This window comes from Cebidichthys violaceus, unplaced genomic scaffold (genome assembly GCF_023349555.1).
Source record: "Cebidichthys violaceus isolate CVI_PGR_0920_01 unplaced genomic scaffold, fCebVio1.0.p SCAF_19, whole genome shotgun sequence".
Lineage (NCBI taxonomy): Eukaryota > Metazoa > Chordata > Actinopteri > Perciformes > Stichaeidae > Cebidichthys > Cebidichthys violaceus.
The window spans coordinates 80,511-100,000 of NW_027176361.1; the positions used below are offsets into that span (position 1 = coordinate 80,511).

Here is a 19,490-nt window from a genome sequence, read left to right on the forward strand (position 1 = left end):
ACCAAGATGGCGATGGCCAAAAACCAAGATGGCGATGGCCAAAAACCAAGATGGCGATGGCCAAAAACCAAGATGGCGATGGCCAAAAACCAAGATGGCTGTGTGTAAACTGACTGGTACAACAAACAGAGGTTCACCTGGTTTACAGAACGTCTTCAAAACAACAAAAACAAAACAAATCTGTAGTTAGACTTTATTAATTTATTAGATTCTACCTTCTATCATTTTCTTCATCATCATCATCATCTGCATCAAGAACATCTCAGCTGATATAAACAATCCTGTTGTCATGGTTACCAGGGTCCTCATTAGTCTGATTATCACGACAACGCTCTCAGGTGTGTGTTGTGTGTATTGTGTATATTGTGTGTACTCTGTGTACTGTGTGTGTTAGGTGTTGTGTGTACTGTGTGTACTCTGAGTGAGTGTTCTCAGGATATGGTTCTCTCTCTCCAGTTGTTGGTTCTTTTCTTGCAGCTCTCGGATTTGTTCCCTCAGAAGCTCCACCTCCTCTCTGACCGCCAGCATCAGGTGACTCTTCACCAGGTCCTACACACACACACACACACACACACACACACACACACACACACACACACACGCAGACAGACAGACAGACAGACAGACAGACAGACAGACAGACAGACACACACAGGCACACAGACAGAAAGGCAGACACACACACACACACACAGACACACACACACACACACACACACACACACACACACACACACACACACACACACACAGACAGACAGACAGACAGATACACACAGTTTATATACATGTTAATAAATAGTTTATACATTAAAACTACAAAAATCAAACTCACCATCGCCGCCTCAATTTTGTTGTCGATGGCGACCAGACTGCTACTGGAGCTGCTGTGAGACACAGAGACAGACAGGTGAGAGACAGACGGGTGAGAGACAGACAGGTGATTGTAACACATCTGAGGATCTGACATACTGATGCATTGTGGGTAGGCTGATGCAGATGACTCATTAATGGAAGTAAACAAAGACCGCTTCATAAAGGGCTTAAACGCTAAACATTAGTGTCGGTCAAACACACTGCCTCCTCTAGCAGGACCAGGTCTAAAGCAGAACCAGGTCTAAAGAGGGGCCGAAAGACCAGTCCAGGAGAGGTAGAACCAACGGAAGTGTCCAGATAAAGGGTCAGAATGTCCTACTAGGGACTAAACATGACACGAGTAGACCAGGACACAAGTAGACCAGGACACAAATAGACCAGGGCACAAGTAGACCACGACACAAGTAGACCAGGGCACAAGTAGACCACAACACAAGTAGACCGAGGCACAAGTAGACCACAACACAAGTCGACCAGGGCACAAGTAGACCACGACACAAGTAGACCGGGGCACAAGTAGACCACAACACAAGTAGACCGGGGCACAAGTAGACCACAACACAAGTAGACCATGACACAAGTAGACCACGACACAAGTAGAACAGGGCACAAGTACACCAGGGCACAAGTAGACCATGGCACAAGTAGACCATGACACAAGTAGACCACAACACAAGTAGACCAGGGCACAAGTAGACCACAACACAAGTAGACCAGGGCACAAGTAGACCAGGGCACAAGTACACCACGACACAAGTAGACCAGGGCACAAGTAGACCATGACACAAGTAGAACAGGGCACAAGTAGACTATGACACAAATAGACCACGAGACAAGTAGACCATGACACAAGTAGAACAGGGCACAAGTAGACCATGACACAAGTAGACTATGACACAAATAGACCACGAGACAAGTAGACCATGACACAAGTAGAACAGGGCACAAGTAGACCATGACACAAGTAGAACAGGGCATAAGTAGACCATGACACAAGTAGACTATGACACGAGTAGACCACGACACAAGTAGACCACGACACAAGTAGACTATGACACAAATAGACCACGAAACAAGTAGACCATGACACAAGTAGACCATGACACAAGTAGACTATGACACAAATAGACCATGACACAAGTAGAACAGGGCACAAGTAGACTATGACACAAATAGACCACGAGACAAGTAGACCATGACACAAGTAGAACAGGGCACAAGTAGACCATGACACAAGTAGACTATGACACAAATAGACCACGAGACAAGTAGACCATGACACAAGTAGAACAGAGCACAAGTAGACCACGACACAAGTAGACAATAACACAAATAGAACAGGGCCTGCAGAGACCCAGACCACCTGAACAAAGTCAGGCTACCTGTGGCAGAGCAGCAGCAGTGACATCATGGTGGCTTCAGAGCCCCGCCCCCTGAGCGGCGCCCTGACAGGGACCGACCAATGAGGGTGCGAGGCTGCCGGGGTCACGTGAGCTTGTGGTCGGTCGGTAGTTTTGACCTCCGTGATTGGCCGACCCCAGGAGGGGGGGGGCAGCGAGGTCGTCGGCCACGACTCCCTGACACCCGACACCTGACCTCTGACCTTCCTCTGACCGCGTAACACAACGGTTGTCTCAGGTTGCTTAGCAACAACCTGCAGAGTCCTGAGCGGGAGGGGAGGGGTCGACGGAGGACGCCGCTGAGGACGAGGAAAGAGGGCGGAGTCAGCGAGGGGAGAGGACGGCCGCCATCGACCTGGAAACATCTCCGAACAATCACAGCCCACTGTCAGACATGACCGACCAATCAGAGCTCAGCTACAGAAACCTGTCGACCAATCACAGTTCAGATCGGCCACTTAGGAGCTGATTCAAAGGCCGTCCAATCCAATGTCCCCGGGTAAAGTCCAGAGACTTTGTTGTCCCTTATTATTGTCCCTGGTCCTCTGTTATGGTCCCCTGTGATTGGCTGTTTCTCTGTGAGCTCATTGGTCCATATTTAAGACCCCATCCAATCAGCAGCAGCTGTCTCAAGACGTCCAGATGTTGACTTCAAACTAAAACTCTAGACAAGTGAGAGACATCAGGTTCTCTCCCACACACACACACAAACACTCACTCTCTGTTCTCTGATTGGCTGCTGTCTCATTCCAGCCCTCGCCCACTCACTGTCACAGCCAATAGAAACACTGCAATGACGTTCTGCTCCCGCCCACTCAGAGTGAGAACAAAAGGCTTCATTGATCCACGAGTTAATTTGTTGTTCACTGGTTTAAACTGACTGTTGTAGAACGTTACAGTCAGATATTAAGTATTAATACAGCAGAAAACATTCATTTTAAAATAATTTATATATCAGAAAATTATTAAAATAATTAAAATACAATATATCAGAAAACAATAACAAGAGGAAAAACTTTCACTGTTGGGGTATTTATATTTTTACCAGTGTTGTTCTGTTTATTCCTCGAAGAAAACCTCTGAGTATCTTAAATATTAGAATTAATTGTTTAATAAATCCTGATTATACTATTTTGTATATTTTTACACGCTACACAAACTATTTCTGACAATCTGAGTTTTTATTGTCTAAACTATAAATATATCTTTATATATATATATATATATATATATATAAATATATACAGTATGTTTATATATATATATATATACAAACATGTAGTACAATGTTGGTTCATATATATAAATGTTATGTATATATAAACATATATGTAACATATGTTTATATATATATATGTATATAAACATATATATAAACATGTTATATATGTTTATATATATGCTTATATATATATATGTTTATATACGTATATAAACATATATATATATATAAACATATATAACATGTTTATATACATATATAAACATATATAACATGTTTATATATACGTATATAAACATATATAAACATATATAACATATGTTTATATATATATATCAATTATTATTCACAGTAGAGTATTATAATAAGAACAGACGATCTGCTGACACTGAATGAATAGTTCCTGTTTTAATCCAATGTGAGTATATATGTGTGTGTGTGTGTGTGTGTGTGTGTGTGTGTGTGTGTGTGTGTGTATGTGTGTGTGTGTGTGTGGATATATGTGTGTTTATGTGTGTGTGTATACGTGTGTGTGTATGTGTATATGTGTGTATGTGTGTGTGTGTATACGTGTGTGTGTGTGTGTGTGTGTGTGTGTGTATATATGTGTGTTTATGTGTGTGTGTATATGTGTGTGTGTGTATATATGTGTAAATGTGTGTGTACATGTGTGTGTGTGTAGGTCAGCTGTTAGCTTCAGTTCAGTAACATTAACGTGTGTTTGAACCTCATCTAACGTCTCTAATGTCACTGAGTCACTGTTTATGAACCAAAGGGTCGGTAGTTCGATTCCCGCCTCCTCCAGCAGAACACTACTTTCCTCCTGTCGCTTCGTAGAATAACAGAAAGCTACCTTGCGTCCCCCGGCAGGTTGAAGATGGTTTGGTCCAGACTGAAGGCTGCTGGAGTCCGAAGGGGGGTCAGAATTGGATGGTACGATCCGGAGGGGGGGGAGCTTGGCTGAGAGTGAGACAGCCTGAAGACAGACTGACACAGAGAGACAGACAGGTGAGTGGGAAAGAAGACACATTAAAGCTGCTCACGTCGTCCAATAGAAACGCGTCGTTACCCGTCCTGCAGAGTCCACGTCCAATCGGAGCGGAGTAGGGATGATTCGTGGGCGGGTCAAAAGAGGTGGAGGGGTGGAGTCAGAACCCTGAGCTTCTATTGGCTCTCTCCAGTCCAGGAGTCGGATGTTGATTGGTTCTTGGTGTGTTGGTGACGGCGACCCGCTGCGCTGTATAAGACCCGCCCCCTCCTTTCCTCTGATTGGCTGAGCCGAAAGATGGGCGGTGTCATGGGAGTAGACTCCGCCTCTGTCTATGTCCCGGCCTATGAGCTCCAAGGACTCCAGCGAGTGGGCGTGTCTCATGGTGTCCATCACCCGCCTAAACCCCGCCCCTTCCTGTTGCTCAATGAAGTCGGTGCAAATCCATCGGCCGCGGCTGTACGGTTGGCCCCGTCCACCGCCACTGGCCCCGCCCACCACCAGCCTCACCACCCGAAACCTGGAGGAAGACCCCGCCCCCTGCCCAAAGGCATCATGGGAGATGTATTTCCTCTTCAGAGAGGGCGTGGTCGGCTGGGAGGAGCTTCCTTGAGGGCTGCAGGAGGCGGCTGCTGATTGGAGGACGGTGAGGACCACGCTGGGAGCCGATTGGCCGGCTGGAGTTTGGTTGAAGTCCGAGGTCACACTGGTGATTTGGAAGCCACTCCTCTTTTTACCACCGCTCATCCTCACACACACACACACACACACACACACACTACAGAATCACTGAAACACAGAGAAATACACTTGTTAACATGACTTATGAGGACATTATATTGATTTGAGTTGGAGTAAAAGTGCTGAAAGCAGTTGAAGTGGAATCACTTTACGCTGAACAGAGCTGAAAAGAGTGAAGTCTACATGAACCAACCTCCTGATCTGGAACCAGGTCTGAACTCTGATGTCCCCAAATAGTCCTCAAGAAATAAAGTGTGAGTGGATTCATGTCCCCATGAGGAACATCAACTAGCAGAGATACAAACACAGATACATGAGGGTTAATGTCATGAACTGTCTCACCACACATCCTGTCTCTCTCTCTCTCTCTCTCTCTCTCTCTCCTTATGGTCAGTGTCTCTCAACCCGCAGGTCTCGTCTCAGACTCATGTTCTTCTTCTGTTTCCTGTTTCCTCTGAATCACTCCTTCTGTGACTGTTGCTTCAGTCTGCTGCCTGTTGCACAACCTGGATTAACGTGTGTGTGTGTGTGTGTGTGTGTGTGTGTGTGTGTGTGTGTCTGTGTCTGTGAGAGAGTGTGTATGTGTGTGTGAGAGAGTGTGTGTGTGTGTGTGTGTGTGTGTGTCTGTGAGTGTGTCTGTGTATGTGTGTGTGTGTATGTGTGTGAGAGTGTGTGTGTGTATGAGTGTGTGTGTGTGTGTCTGTGTGTGTGAGAGAGTGTGTGTGTGTGTGTGTTCAGTTCAGGTTCTGCAGGATCTTAAGGTCTGAATATTTACTGCTCTGTACTTCACTTGTACTCTGAGCACTTGTACTCAAGTATTTGTATATAAATATATATGTGTATATATAAACACATATATTTATACATATATATAACTGCATTTTGTTACCAACAACAAGCGCTATGATGTCATCGTTGTAAACAAACACTCACGTTCATGTACCCAGCTGAAGCGCGCTCCCGCCTCTCCTGGACGTGAACTCGTTCAGCGACCGCGCGCCTCCCTTTGGCTCCGGTCCCGTCCGTTCAGTGACGTCACGGCCGGGTCCGGTGACACAATCGGTCCATTATGCACCGAGGGAGAAAAAAACAAAACAGCTGTGGGGAGCGCATGCGCATTACAGCCGCAGGCGGCGGGAGCGCGCCGCAGAGTTTAGCAGAGAAAAAAGTTTGAAAAGGAACTCCTCCGACTTCTTCTTCTACGGATGTGATTCTTCTGGTGTTTTAAAGATCCGGTCTCTTCTTCTTCTTCTTTAAACAGACTCTTCCTCTTCCTCACTGCTCCTCATCCTCCTCTCACTAAACTGCGCGTGTTACTCAATCAGACTGGAAGCGACGGGACTGGCGCGTGAACGAGCGAAGCGCGTGCGCGTCCGACAGGGAGGCGCCTGCGCTGTGAAGACAGAGGGAGGAAGAGGAGGAAGATGGAGTTACTGATGGAGGTCATTATTAACAGATTTAAAAGCTGCTTTATTAAATCTAAATGTAATTATTTAAATCAAAGAACCACGAGTTCATATTTATATCTTAAACTGTTTACTGCAGTCAGTCTGATAACCCTCCATCAGCTCCACCTCCTAGATCACCTCCTTCATCTCTACCTCCTCCATCACCTCTAACTCCTTCATCACCTCTACCTCCTCCACCTCTACATCCTTCACCTCTACGTCCTCCACCTCTACCTCCTCCTCTACCTCCTTCATCACCTCTACCTCCTCCACCTCTACGTCCTTCACCTCTACCTCCTCCACCTCTACCTCCTCCACCTCCTTCATCACCTCTACCTCCTCCACCTCTACGTCCTGCACCTCTACCTCCTTCACCTCTACCTCCTCCACCTCTACCTCCTTCACCACCTCTACCTCCTTCACTTCTACCTCCTCTACCTCCTCCACTTCTACCTCCTTCACCTCTACCTCCTCCACCTCCTCCACCTCCTAGATCACCTCCTTCATCTCTACCTCCTCCATCACCTCTACCTCCTTCACCTCTACCTCCTCCACCTCTACCTCCTTCATCACTTCTACCTCCTCCACCTCTATGTCCTGCACTTCTACCTCCTTCACCTCTACCTCCTCCACCTCTACGTCCTGCACCTCTACCTCCTTCACCTCTACCTCCTCCACCTCCTTCACCACCTCTACCTCCTCCACCTCTACCTCCTTCACCACCTCTACCTCCTTCACTTCTACCTCCTCTACCTCCTTCACCACCTCTACCTCCTCCACTTCTACCTCCTTCACCTCTACCTCCTCCACCTCTACGTCCTGCACCTCTACCTCCTTCACCTCTACCTCCTCCATCACCTCTATTGTTGTGTTGTTGTTGTTGTTACTGTTGTGTGGTTATTGTTGTTGTTGTATTGTTATTGTAGCCAAATCAGTTTCATCTTTTAAATATCTTGTAAAAACACTAACAAAGTTTAGATTTGTGTTGTTTATTTATTTTAAATGTAAAACACTTTAATAAAATCAATGTTTACAAAGTGTAAAAACACAAAGCTGTTGTTGTTCTTGTTGCCTCACAGCTCTACAGATCTGGGTTCAGACGCTTCCCATTAAACATTTATATAAAGGTCAGATGTTGTTGTTCATCTAGACCATAGTTGTGTTTGTGTTGTTCAAACAGTTCTGTCAGATTCTGAAGGTAACGTTGATGAAGACACTCGATGTCCTCACAGCTGGGACTCGGAGTCTGGACCACTGAGATCGGCTTTCCCACTAAAGACAAGGAGGGTGTTAGTGACATGAAGGAACAACAACAACAACACACAACAAATACAACAACAATACAGAACTAATACAACAACAACACACAACAAAAACAACAACACAGAACAAATACAACAACAATACAGAACAAATACGACACACAACAAATACAACAACAACACACAACAAATACAACAACAATACAGAACAAATACAACACAGAACAAATACTACAACAACACACAACAAATACAACAACAACACAGAACAAATACAACAACAATACAGAACAAATACAACACAAAACAAATACAACACAGAACAAATACAACAACACAGAACAAATACTACAACAACACACAACAAATACAACAACACAGAACAAATACTACAACAACACACAACAAATACAACAACAATACAGAACAAATACAACAATACAGAACAAATACAACAACACACAACAAATACAACAATACAGAACAAATACAACAACAATACAGAACAAATACAACAACAACAACACAGAACAAACACGACACACAACAAATACAACAACACAGTCAAATACAACACAAAACAAAAACAACACACAACAAATACAACAATACAGAACAAATACAACAACAACACAACAAATACAACAACACAGAACACATACAACAATCAGAACAAATACAACAACAATACAGAACAAATACAACAACAATACAGAACTAATACAACAACAACACAACAAATACAACAACAACACAGAACAAATACAACAATACAGAACAAATACAACAACAACACAGAAGAAATACAATACAGAATAAATACAACAACAACAACAATACAGAAATAATACAACAACAACACAACAAATACAACAACAACACATAACAAATACAACAATACAGAACAAATACAACAGCAACACAGAACAAATACAACGGGTGACCGTGGCTAAGTGGAGAGCAGGGCTGCCTTTCAATCAGAGGGTCGGCGGTTCGATCCCCGGCTCCTGCTCTACTAGTCTCGTGTCAATGTGTCTTTGAGCAAGACACTTAACCCCAATTGCTCCCGTAGCTGTGTCTACTGAATTACTGAATATACTGAATTGTAAGTCGCTTTGGATAAAAGCGTCTGCTAAATGACTGTAATGTAATGTAACAACAACAACAATACAGAACAAATACAACAACAACAATACAGAACTAATATAACAACAAACAACTACAACAATACAGAACAAATAGAACAACAACAACAAATAGAGCAATAGAACAACAAATACAACACACAACAAATCCTGGGATGTTAATGTTAGATTATCTATGTATTTTGTATAATTATATTATAATAACTATATTAATACATCAGTGAGGTCATACCGACGGTGTGGATGGGCTTCCTGTACGGCATCAGTCCAAAGCTGTACTGGAAGACTCCTCTGGCGTGAAACAGAGGCATTGCTACTCCCATAATGCTTTGCAACCGGTTCTGTGAACACAGGACAACATACTGACCTTCTCATGTATGTATGTATGTATGTATATATATATATATATATATATAGAATATAATAATATATAGAATTATAATATATATATATATAGAATTATAATATATATATATACAATACAAAATCCTCCCACAGACTTTATATTCAGACTTATTTAGTCAAAATACTTCTATATGTTCTTTCTTTAGTTGTACAGAACGATATGACTATTAATAATATTGGTATTAATAATATTGGTATTACTGACCTGCAGCTTCCTCAGAGGAGAACCGCTGGGGTTCTCCATCTGATCAAAGAGCTCGTTCTCTCCAAAAGAAAAGACGGGAACCAGCTGAGCTCTGTACACACACACACACCCACACCCACACACACACACAGAGACAGACACACACACACACACACACACACACACACACACACACACACACACACACAGTCAGTGTCATGTTTGAAGCTCCACCTCTCAGAGCCCCGCCCCTTCACAAGCTCCACCCACCCGTGTTTGAGAGCCAGTTTGATGAAGCCCTTCCTGTTAAGAACCTGAAACAAAAACAAACGCATGTTCAGTGAACGACCACAGGAAACTGGAATAGATGTCCCTCTATCTGTCTGTCTGTCTGTCCGTCCGTCTCTCTCTCAGAAGTGATGATGAATTGATGATAAAACCTGAAGTGTTAAAGCTCCGGGTCGAGCATCCAGAGCCTCTGGAGCTCCGCCCACCGCGATGACAGCCACGTTACCTCCTGAGGGACGGCTGACGAGGTGAGACAGGCTGGACTTAGAGCTGGACACCAGGCCTGACAGACAGGTGACAGACAGACAGGAATATAAAGACAGACACTAGGCCTGACAGACAGACAGGTTGAGGTTCATCATGTGATCGGTGCAGTACACAGTCTGCACCAGGTGGGACATGACACAGGTGACTCCAAACCAATTGACAAGATGGGACTTTATTGGGACTTTAATGGGACTTTAATGGGACTTTATTGGGACAAGCTGTGGTGCTCAAGCTATGACAGAGCAGAGGTGAGGCTGTTAAAATGCACCGTATAGTAATATTTATATGTATGTATATCAGGGGTATTCAAGTAAATTTCCAAAAAGGTCCAGATTGAGAAAATCTCCTCGGGTTAAGGTCCGGAACATGACAATAATATCTAACTTGCACTATTTAGTGCCATATATATATATATGTGTGTGTGTATACATATACACACACACACACACACACACACATATATATATATATATATATATATATATATATGTGTGTGTATTTACATATACATACATACAGTACATACATACATATATATATATACATACATACATACAACATCTCTGTGTGGTCAACAACTGTCAAATCAAATAAAGAAAGTACACATCAATTATATTTTAACAATTATTATTTTCAGTTTTCACATTTAACTGGATGGATTATAAATACATAGAAATACATAAATAGATGTTCTTCTCAGTTCAAGTAAAATGAAGCTGATTAAAGAATAACTGACAAATGAAAAATGTGACTTAAAATAAAGTAATTCATTTAAAAAAAAAAAGAATTTCACTGAATCACTCAGCAGCTTTAAATTCAGTTCATTCAGGTGTGAGGTGATGTCAATCAAAAAACACATTATTATATTTTTCTCATCTTCTAACAAGAGAAGTGTGAGCAGTGACTCCATGTGTGCTTATTAAACCTCTTGTTTCAGCTCTATTCTCTCTGTTAACATCATTGATGGTCATCAATTAATGAGTGGTTCTGATCATTTTGGGCTCATAGATTTATTTCTGTGACTTCTGTGAGTGGAAACTGTGAAGAATTTAAAGTTAAAAAGCAATGTTAATGTGTTTAATAATCACTCCTAGTGGTGGATATAATGTTATAACATGTTTGTTTGGAAAAGTGTTAAATCATAAAAGTATAATCATTCTATGTATCAAACTATAAAATACAGTTACTAAATGTTTTGAGGGAAAGAGAGAGACCTTTGAGACGGGCTTTTCAGATCCGAAAACAACTGTATGATAATGTGATGAGTTTGGTGAGACTGACTTCAGGAATGTGAGGTGTGAACAGTGGGGGAAGGAGACGTATTGATCAAACAGAGATGTAGATGAAGACAGCCCTAAGAAAACATGGGGGTCGGGTAAACGCAGTTTTATAAGGAGGAGGACAGGTCGGACCAGAGGACACTGTTCAGACATTATGTGGATCACTTAGACCAATGGAGAGCATTGTCCGAGGACAGGAGGAGACAATCGGATTCCAGCCAATCACAAAGCTGATGATGGACTTTTGAAAGTAAACTACTGACTTTTGGGTATAAAAACATTGTTCGGAGAGATGTTGTTCAGTTCTTGGCGATCCTCTTTACTGTAAACTGGCGTTTGTAGGCCGGTAGGGGGGGAGAGTCTTTGAACTCGGTTTCGCGATTCCTTACTGTCGACAGTGTAATTCAGTTTGTAATTGTCTTTTTAGCATTTGTGAATTATAAATACTTTTTCATTGTAAGCCGGATCCAGCTGATTTTTCTTAGCGTGACTTCGTTGCTCAAACAACAACGAAAGAGCGAGAGGTCCGCGGCCTCCTGCGAGCAGAGGTCTCACTCCATTACAATTTGGCGTCCCTGTTTGGGCATTTCTCAGTGGACCTCAGAACACGGACTGGACGAGGCGTTGACCGGCGATACCTTCAGGGCCCAACGGACAAAGAGGAAGGCAGAATTTTTTAATGAATTTGTTAAGTTAGATAGAGAGACTTAGCGAAGGTATCGGGGGTCGGCGCTTCTGACGGCCGGATAAGAGGAGAAGCTGCAGGAGGCCGGTGAAGTATAATAACTTGAAATCTAAAGTGATGAGACTGTATTGAGTGCGGAAACACACTTACAAACTGATTACAAATTTGAGTGTGATGCATGTTTGTAAATACCGTCCAGACACCGAGCTGGACGAGAGAAAATATACCGGGACGTCCGTCGGAGCGATCACCGAGTAAAGCTATCAGGGCTAAAAGCACCGATTGATTAAACGATTAACAGTGAATTGCGGATAGATTACGCTCAACAGGTGACGATCTCTGAGTAGTCCTATACTGGCGTTCTGTGTTTAACAATGCGGGGGCTTATGTACTGGGTGGGAACGAATTAGTAACAGACAAAATATTGGCTGAGACTAGCGAAGCTAAGCCAACGAGGATTCGCTGTAACTCTGCCCGCAAAAAGGGGGGGGGTGATTCTCGGGTGGTAGTTCGCTGGTTTTGACTTGAGTCTAAGGGGACTGAATTCCGGGGAGGAACAGGGGAAAGTACATTGGGGATTTGTAGTTTAGTATCGTGTTTTCTTTTCAGAGCGAAGTCACGCTAACGAGTCAGGCTATTCTCCACCCGTGATGGGAGAGAATACTGATTGCTGAAGTGTGGTTCGCTGGTGTTGTATTCTCTGAGAGTGTCGCTGTGTTGTTTACATCACGTGGTAAGAGAGAGTATAGTATTATAAATAAGGCTACTGAGTAGCTTAGATAATATAGAGTAGAATACATGGTGATTGAGTAAGGCGTGGATGAATTGGTTGTACTGGAGACTGCAGGCTCTGGTGTCTAACCTTATATATTTAGATAAAAGAGGAAATTATGAGAAATAACCGGTATGTTGGTGAAAAGCCAAGTCCCGGTCTAGTGAAATAAAGAGTGTGTGTGGAGTACTGAGAAAAAGGTGGCTGAGCCCTTTGTTCTGTGAGTGGGCTTCAGGCACATGTTTGTGGCCGGTAAAGTCTTTGTGTTAGCATCGAGATAGCTTGCAGCACATGTTCCCGGCTAGTTAGGCTTTAGTTGTGTGTTAACTACTGGCTCAGGCTAGTAATTAGCTTAGCCTTTTGTTGAAGCCACGAGACACGTGCTGTGAGCACAGGGTCTTTGAAAAAAAAAAAAAAAAAAAAACTACAAAATTCAGGTAGAACTACAAAAGTTCGCCCCCTGCTGTCCCGGAAGCAGAATTGAAATAAAACTACTAAATAGAATATAGAACTACAAAAGTTTGCCCCCTATAGTCCCGGAATTGGAATTGCATTGAAGTTGCAAAATAGTTGGAAGGAAGTACGTCATCCAGTAAATTACAATAGAGTGATTCTAGAGTGATTTCTTATTTTTGAATTTCAATTATCTTGCAACTTTATTATTTTAATCCTATAAACTTAAATTTGACACTTTGGCTAAGTTGCTAAAATTAGTTCTGATTTGACATCTTAACTACCATTGATACATTTAATTGTAATTCAATTTTAATTCAGCAGGTGTTAAGTTTAATTGTAATTCTATATTTAACTTCCATTGATAGTTTTGATTTAGCTTCTTCAATTGTTACATTAAAATTAATCCAGCATTTTGATTTAGATTTTGATTGACATAGATTATTGTGATTTGATTCAGTGTTTGACATTTTTGGATTTTAATCTTGAATTTAGTTTTGATTTTAATTTAGATTTTTGGTTTTACATTTGGATTTCGATTTTGTTTGGTTTTGATTTTTGATTAAAAAGAAAAAAGAGGGGAATTTTAGTTACAGAATTGTTAATATTCACTATAGATTGATTTTCATTAGACATTTCGAAATTTCCATTGTTTTATAAATTTTCATTATTTAGATTTTTTATACAGTCAGAGCAAAAAGTACAGAGAAGTAGAAAGCTAAAGAGAAAGAATAGACATGGAACAGTCCATGGGGAAGGAATGGGAAAGAATGAAGAAAGATCTGAAGAGATGGGAAAAGAAAGGGTGGTTGACTGTAGCACAGGTCCCATATCAATTGTATTCAACAGCCCCTGCCCCCATAGTGGTGTATTACTTACCCCCTCCACAGTGCAGAGGGAGAGGATGCCAGCAAGGTAAGTATAGAAGACCCATAGGTGGAGATGACTGCTATAATTGCGGGCAGAGAGGACATTGGGCAAGAAACTGTCCACGTAGCAGCGAAGGAATGCAGTCCAGTGCGCCATTGTGTCGGGCTCCATTCCCACCACAACACCAACAATATGCAAGACCAGGTCCACCAGGACCATCTGCATCTCCCCTCAAAATCAATAGATGCTCATTCTGTCACCAGGACTATGGGACGATGCTGGCCAATAAAGTCAGTACTGAAGAGATTCAGAAGAATTTCAATTAGGAAAATTAGAATAATTTAGAGCTATAGTTATACTGTTTAGATTTTTGGCTGAAAACGGAAATAAAACTATCCGTCCAAATTGTAAGGTGCTCTCGATAAGGTTTCACATCTGGGACATGTGATCACAGCAGAGGGTAAAACCCTCCCTCCCAAAATAATATAGACATATCAAAATGTGCCTAAACCACAATTAGGAAACACTTTATGAGCTCTATAGCAATGACGTCACATCATAGACAATGGATCCAAATTACTCAGAAAGAGAAGTATTCCTCTCTTCCATGATCATGGTAAATATCTTTACGCTCAGGACAATCTGACCCGGACTGACTGGAACTGACTACTCTACTGTCGACTTTGACACTTTGACTACCTGAACTTGACACACCGTCCACAACACTATGACCTAAGAGACGGTTACATGACATTAGCTATGACTCAGAAACATGGGGGAAACAGAGACCTGAGAGAGATGAAGCTGCGTAATGAGTCGTTTCTTTTGAACAGGTCACACTGAGATCGGACCTCACAGACACTCCTATTGAATGCTGATTTTCGACTGTTTGTGGAGAGGTGGGCATCCGGCTCGCCAGACATGAGAGAAGGGTTGGTTGGGTTTTGGGCAGCGATAAGTAGCCATTCACATTTTCTGCTCAAAGCTGCAGAATTTGTGGCTCTTACCTAAGTTTGTAAGCTCGCTGCCAATAAAACAGTTAACATGTACACAGTTTCTTGCTATACTTAGACGTATAGCACGACTTTGATGCCCTGTGAAAACACAGAGCCTTTCTGACATCATCCGACAAACCCATTTCTCACCACCGTCTCGTGGCTGACTTGCTGGAAGCCAGACTCCTCCATGGAACTGTATGTGATATGGTATGAAATGTGATGCTCATACTGACGCTTTTGATCCCGTTTCTATAGGAAATGCTGCAGCTGAGGCGGCAACTAAGCAGGCGATTTTTAGATTACTCTTTCCAGCTCAATAAAGTTATTAGGTGTGCCTACAGAAACATTCCTCACATAAAGTGTTCGATTATTGCAGACAGTGACTATCCCTGCAGAGAGAAAGTGTTGTACCACATCTGGTACAGTGTAAAGAAATTACGTATGAATGAACTTAGATAATTGCCATATGATCTTTTCCATAGTTATGTTAAATTAGCTTACAGCGGAGAGAGTGTGGCAAAGGGGGGATAGGTAATGTGTAATTTGGTTGTAGAGATAGATCCACTTTTAGTATATATGTTATCCACATTATGTATTAGTATTTAGGAACGTCATAAAAGACCACAACAGTTTTCAAAATCCTAGTCCTGTAACTTTTAAGATTAAATCTCATACTTTCATTTTGGTAACTGTACCATTCAGGTTATAATTAATTTTTTCAACAGGTTAATAAAATATTGATGTATCACCAAATAGAAGAACAGAATTCAAATACCATTAGTATAGTATACATGTTTTAGAACATTTTACCTTTTATGCTAGATCAGAATCTCATTTCTCCACGCACACAGTTCAATAAAATATACAAAGAGGATGTCCAGACTAGAGGATCATTGGACGACCATGTTTACACAGATGCCATAGAGGTACCAAGGGGGGTGCCTAATGAGTTTAAATCCAGAAACTAAATATCAGCAGGTTCTGAATCTGCTTTCTTCTGATGGGTGTCAATTAATAAAAATGTCAATTGGATCAATTACATATAGTATAACCAGCAGCGTTTTGTAAACTTCATTTGTGATGTCATAGCAGGACTCCATGAACAGTTAGATAATACTAGATTAATAACCTGGCAAAATAGAATGACATTAGATGTGATTTACCAGAAATAGACCTGCCTGTAGTACTTTCATTCTAAACAACACAGCCTCTGATGGATCGGTGACCAAAGCTCTGGCTGGATTGACAGCACTCAGCCAAGAGCTAGCAGAGAACTCAGTCCTGATCCTCTGTGGATGCTGTTGCATCCCTTGCATCCGTGGACTCCTACAGAGGTTAAGTGGTATTACGCTTAGTGAGACAAACATACAGGGCAAGCTGTTACGTGTAGATGATGAGGATGGACTTGAAATATTGTTGGATATGACTGTTTAGTTAGGGAAAAGTACCCTCGGACTATTAAGTGAAATAAAGGCTTCGGCGGTTGAGATACCCATGCAAGCTTTTTACGAAGAGGGATTGCTTTTCCAGGGATTTGGTAAACTCACTGTAAACAGTGAGTTAGGGGGGAATTGTGAAGAATTTAAAGTTAAAAAGCAATGTTAATGTGTTTAATAATCACTCCTAGTGGTGGATATGTTATAACATGTTTGTTTGGAAAAGTGTTAAATCATAAAAGTATAATCATTCTATGTATCAAACTATAAAATACAGTTACTAAATGTTTTGAGGGAAAGAGAGAGACCTTTGAGACGGGCTTTTCAGATCCGAAAACAACTGTATGATAATGTGATGAGTTTGGTGAGCTGACTTCAGGAATGTGAGGTGTGAACAGTGGGGGAAGGAGACGTATTGATCAAACAGAGATGTAGATGAAGACAGCCCTAAGAAAACATGGGGGTCGGGTAAACGCAGTTTTATAAGGAGGAGGACAGGTCGGACCAGAGGACACTGTTCAGACATTATGTGGATCACTTAGACCAATGGAGAGCATTGTCCGAGGACAGGAGGAGACAATCAGATTCCAGCCAATCACAAAGCTGATAATGGACTTTTGAAAGTAAACTACTGACTTTTGGGTATAAAAACATTGTTCGGAGAGATGTTGTTCAGTTCTTGGCGATCCTCTTTACTGTAAACTGGCGTTTGTGGGCCGGTAGGGGGGGAGAGTCTTTGAACTCGGTTTCGCGATTCCTTACTGTCGACAGTGTAATTCAGTTTGTAATTGTCTTTTTAGCATTTGTGAATTATAAATACTTTTTCATTGTAAGCCGGATCCAGCTGATTTTTCTTAGCGTGACTTCGTTGCTCAAACAACAACGCAAGAGCGAGAGGTCCGCGGCCTCCTGCGAGCAGAGGTCTCACTCCATTACAAAACATTTACTCCAAATAAGACAGACTGTTTCACAGCTGACCTGTGAAGCTTTCACCGAGACGAGTCTGTTCATTTATGGTCAAAGACTCTCAAAGACTCTGATCTCTTTGAAGGTGTCTCTCTTTTTAGAAACCGTCCTCTGAATTCACTTTCACTCCTCTAGTAACGGTCGTCCTGCTCTGCGATCCGTTTCCTCGTCTCTCCCTGTGTGTCACGGTGTGTGTACGTCAGAACACACACCTCCGATTGGCTAAACTGTCGGTGTGTTTCCTGAACAAGTGCCGTAAATGCTGGAAAAGCTGCGCCGGTTAAAATAGTAGCGCTCCTTCAAAATGTAATAATTCTCAATTATCTATCGTTTTAGGTCCTGGGTCCGGACCGCAGTCCTTCAGTGACCCCTGATGTGTGTGTGTGTGTGTGTGTGTGTGTATATATATATATATATGTGTGTGTGTGTGTTTATACATATATATATATATATATATATATATATATATATATATATATATATATATATATATATATATATATATATATATATATATATATATATATATATGTGTGTGTGTGTTTATACATATATATATATATATATATATATATATATATATATATATATGTATAAACACACACACACACATATATATATATATATATAGTCCTCTGTGCTCTGTGTGCCTGATGTGATGAGCACTGATGAGGAAACACATCATTGGAGAACCACAGAGCAGTTCAAGTGTTCCTCTCTGATGTTCTGATGTTCTGATGTTCCATTCTCTGACATCAGAAGAGGATGAGGAGCACGACTCTCTGGTTGATCATCTTAAATACGTCACAGTATTCATGTGTTCACAACAAGCTTGAAACGTCCTTTCCCTCTTCACAGTGCTGTGACTCTGAGCTGATGAACCTCTTTGTTATGAAAACCATTAATGGTTTTTATTTAAGCATATTCAATTATCAAGCAAATCCCTGGACGAACCTGAACCCCTGACCACCACAGACCAGAGACCAGAGACCAGAGAGGCTCCCTCTGAGGATCAGTGATGACACTGAACCCTGTGACGCTGTTCTCAGCCAATCACAGAGCAGCTCTCTGCCTCCTCCTGCTCTCTCAGCCAATCACAGAGCAGCTCTCTGCCTCCTCCTGCTCTCTCAGCCAATCACAGAGCAGCTCTGCCTCCTCCTGCTCTCTCAGCCAATCACAGAGCAGCTCTCTGCCTCCTCCTGCTCTGACCTGTAACACAGAGTTTACTGAGATGTACAAACAGCTGAGAGAGAGACAGGTCGTCCAAAACCTGGTTCTGTTCTGGTCTACATCTATTTCATATGCTATCACTATGATTATATTTATTATTATTAATGACAACAATAACATTAATAATACTGAAAACCATCAACGTGTTGGTCCGTCTCTGAGACACACAGACAGACAGTCAGACAGACAGACAGGTGTTTACCTCCTCACATGATGAGAGACAGACAGAGAGACAGACAAGTGTTTACCTCCTCACAGGATGAGAGACAGACAGAGAAACAGACAGAGAGACAGACAGGTGTTTACCTCCTCACATGATGAGAGACAGACAGAGAGACAGGTCCTCCAAAACCTGGTTCTGTTCTGGTCTACATCTATTTCATATGCTATCACTATGATTATATTTATTATTATTAATGACAACAATAACATTAATAATACTGAAAACCATCAACGTGTTGGTCCGTCTCTGAGACACACAGACAGACAGTCAGACAGACAGACAAGTGTTTACCTCCTCACAGGATGAGAGACAGACAGAGAAACAGACAGAGAGACAGACAGGTGTTTACCT

The 19,490-nt window shown here is 41.9% G+C and overlaps 2 protein-coding genes across 3 annotated transcripts in view; both read right to left on the minus strand.

Moving 5' to 3' along the window:
• Positions 1–181: 181 nt before the first annotated feature.
• On the minus strand, positions 182–6,941 carry LOC137874360 (TSC22 domain family protein 4-like). 2 transcript variants are annotated; one of them, XM_068713003.1, is made up of 6 exons: positions 6,161–6,941; positions 5,421–5,515; positions 4,568–5,275; positions 4,352–4,485; positions 836–884; positions 182–549 (listed from the first exon to the last, which is right to left on the minus strand). In XM_068713003.1, exons 3-6 carry the CDS (start codon positions 5,231–5,233, stop codon positions 391–393), a joined length of 1,008 nt encoding a protein of 335 aa, XP_068569104.1. In that variant the 5' UTR covers positions 5,234–5,275; positions 5,421–5,515; positions 6,161–6,941; the 3' UTR covers positions 182–390. The 2 variants fall into 2 exon arrangements, with proteins under 2 accessions (XP_068569104.1, XP_068569102.1); XM_068713001.1 differs by having other exon boundaries at positions 836–887; positions 6,161–6,931.
• Positions 6,942–7,415: 474 nt separating this feature from the next.
• LOC137874361 (2-acylglycerol O-acyltransferase 2-A-like) overlaps positions 7,416–19,490 on the minus strand; it is a 16,905-nt gene continuing 4,830 nt past the window's right edge. The window contains exons 5-9 of the mRNA XM_068713004.1: positions 10,112–10,242; positions 9,942–9,985; positions 9,693–9,783; positions 9,315–9,423; positions 7,416–7,947 (exon numbers count right to left, since the gene is read on the minus strand). Coding sequence (XP_068569105.1) covers positions 7,793–7,947; positions 9,315–9,423; positions 9,693–9,783; positions 9,942–9,985; positions 10,112–10,242 — 530 coding nt within the window. The 3' untranslated portion in view covers positions 7,416–7,792. The remainder of the gene's footprint in view (positions 7,948–9,314; positions 9,424–9,692; positions 9,784–9,941; positions 9,986–10,111; positions 10,243–19,490) is intronic.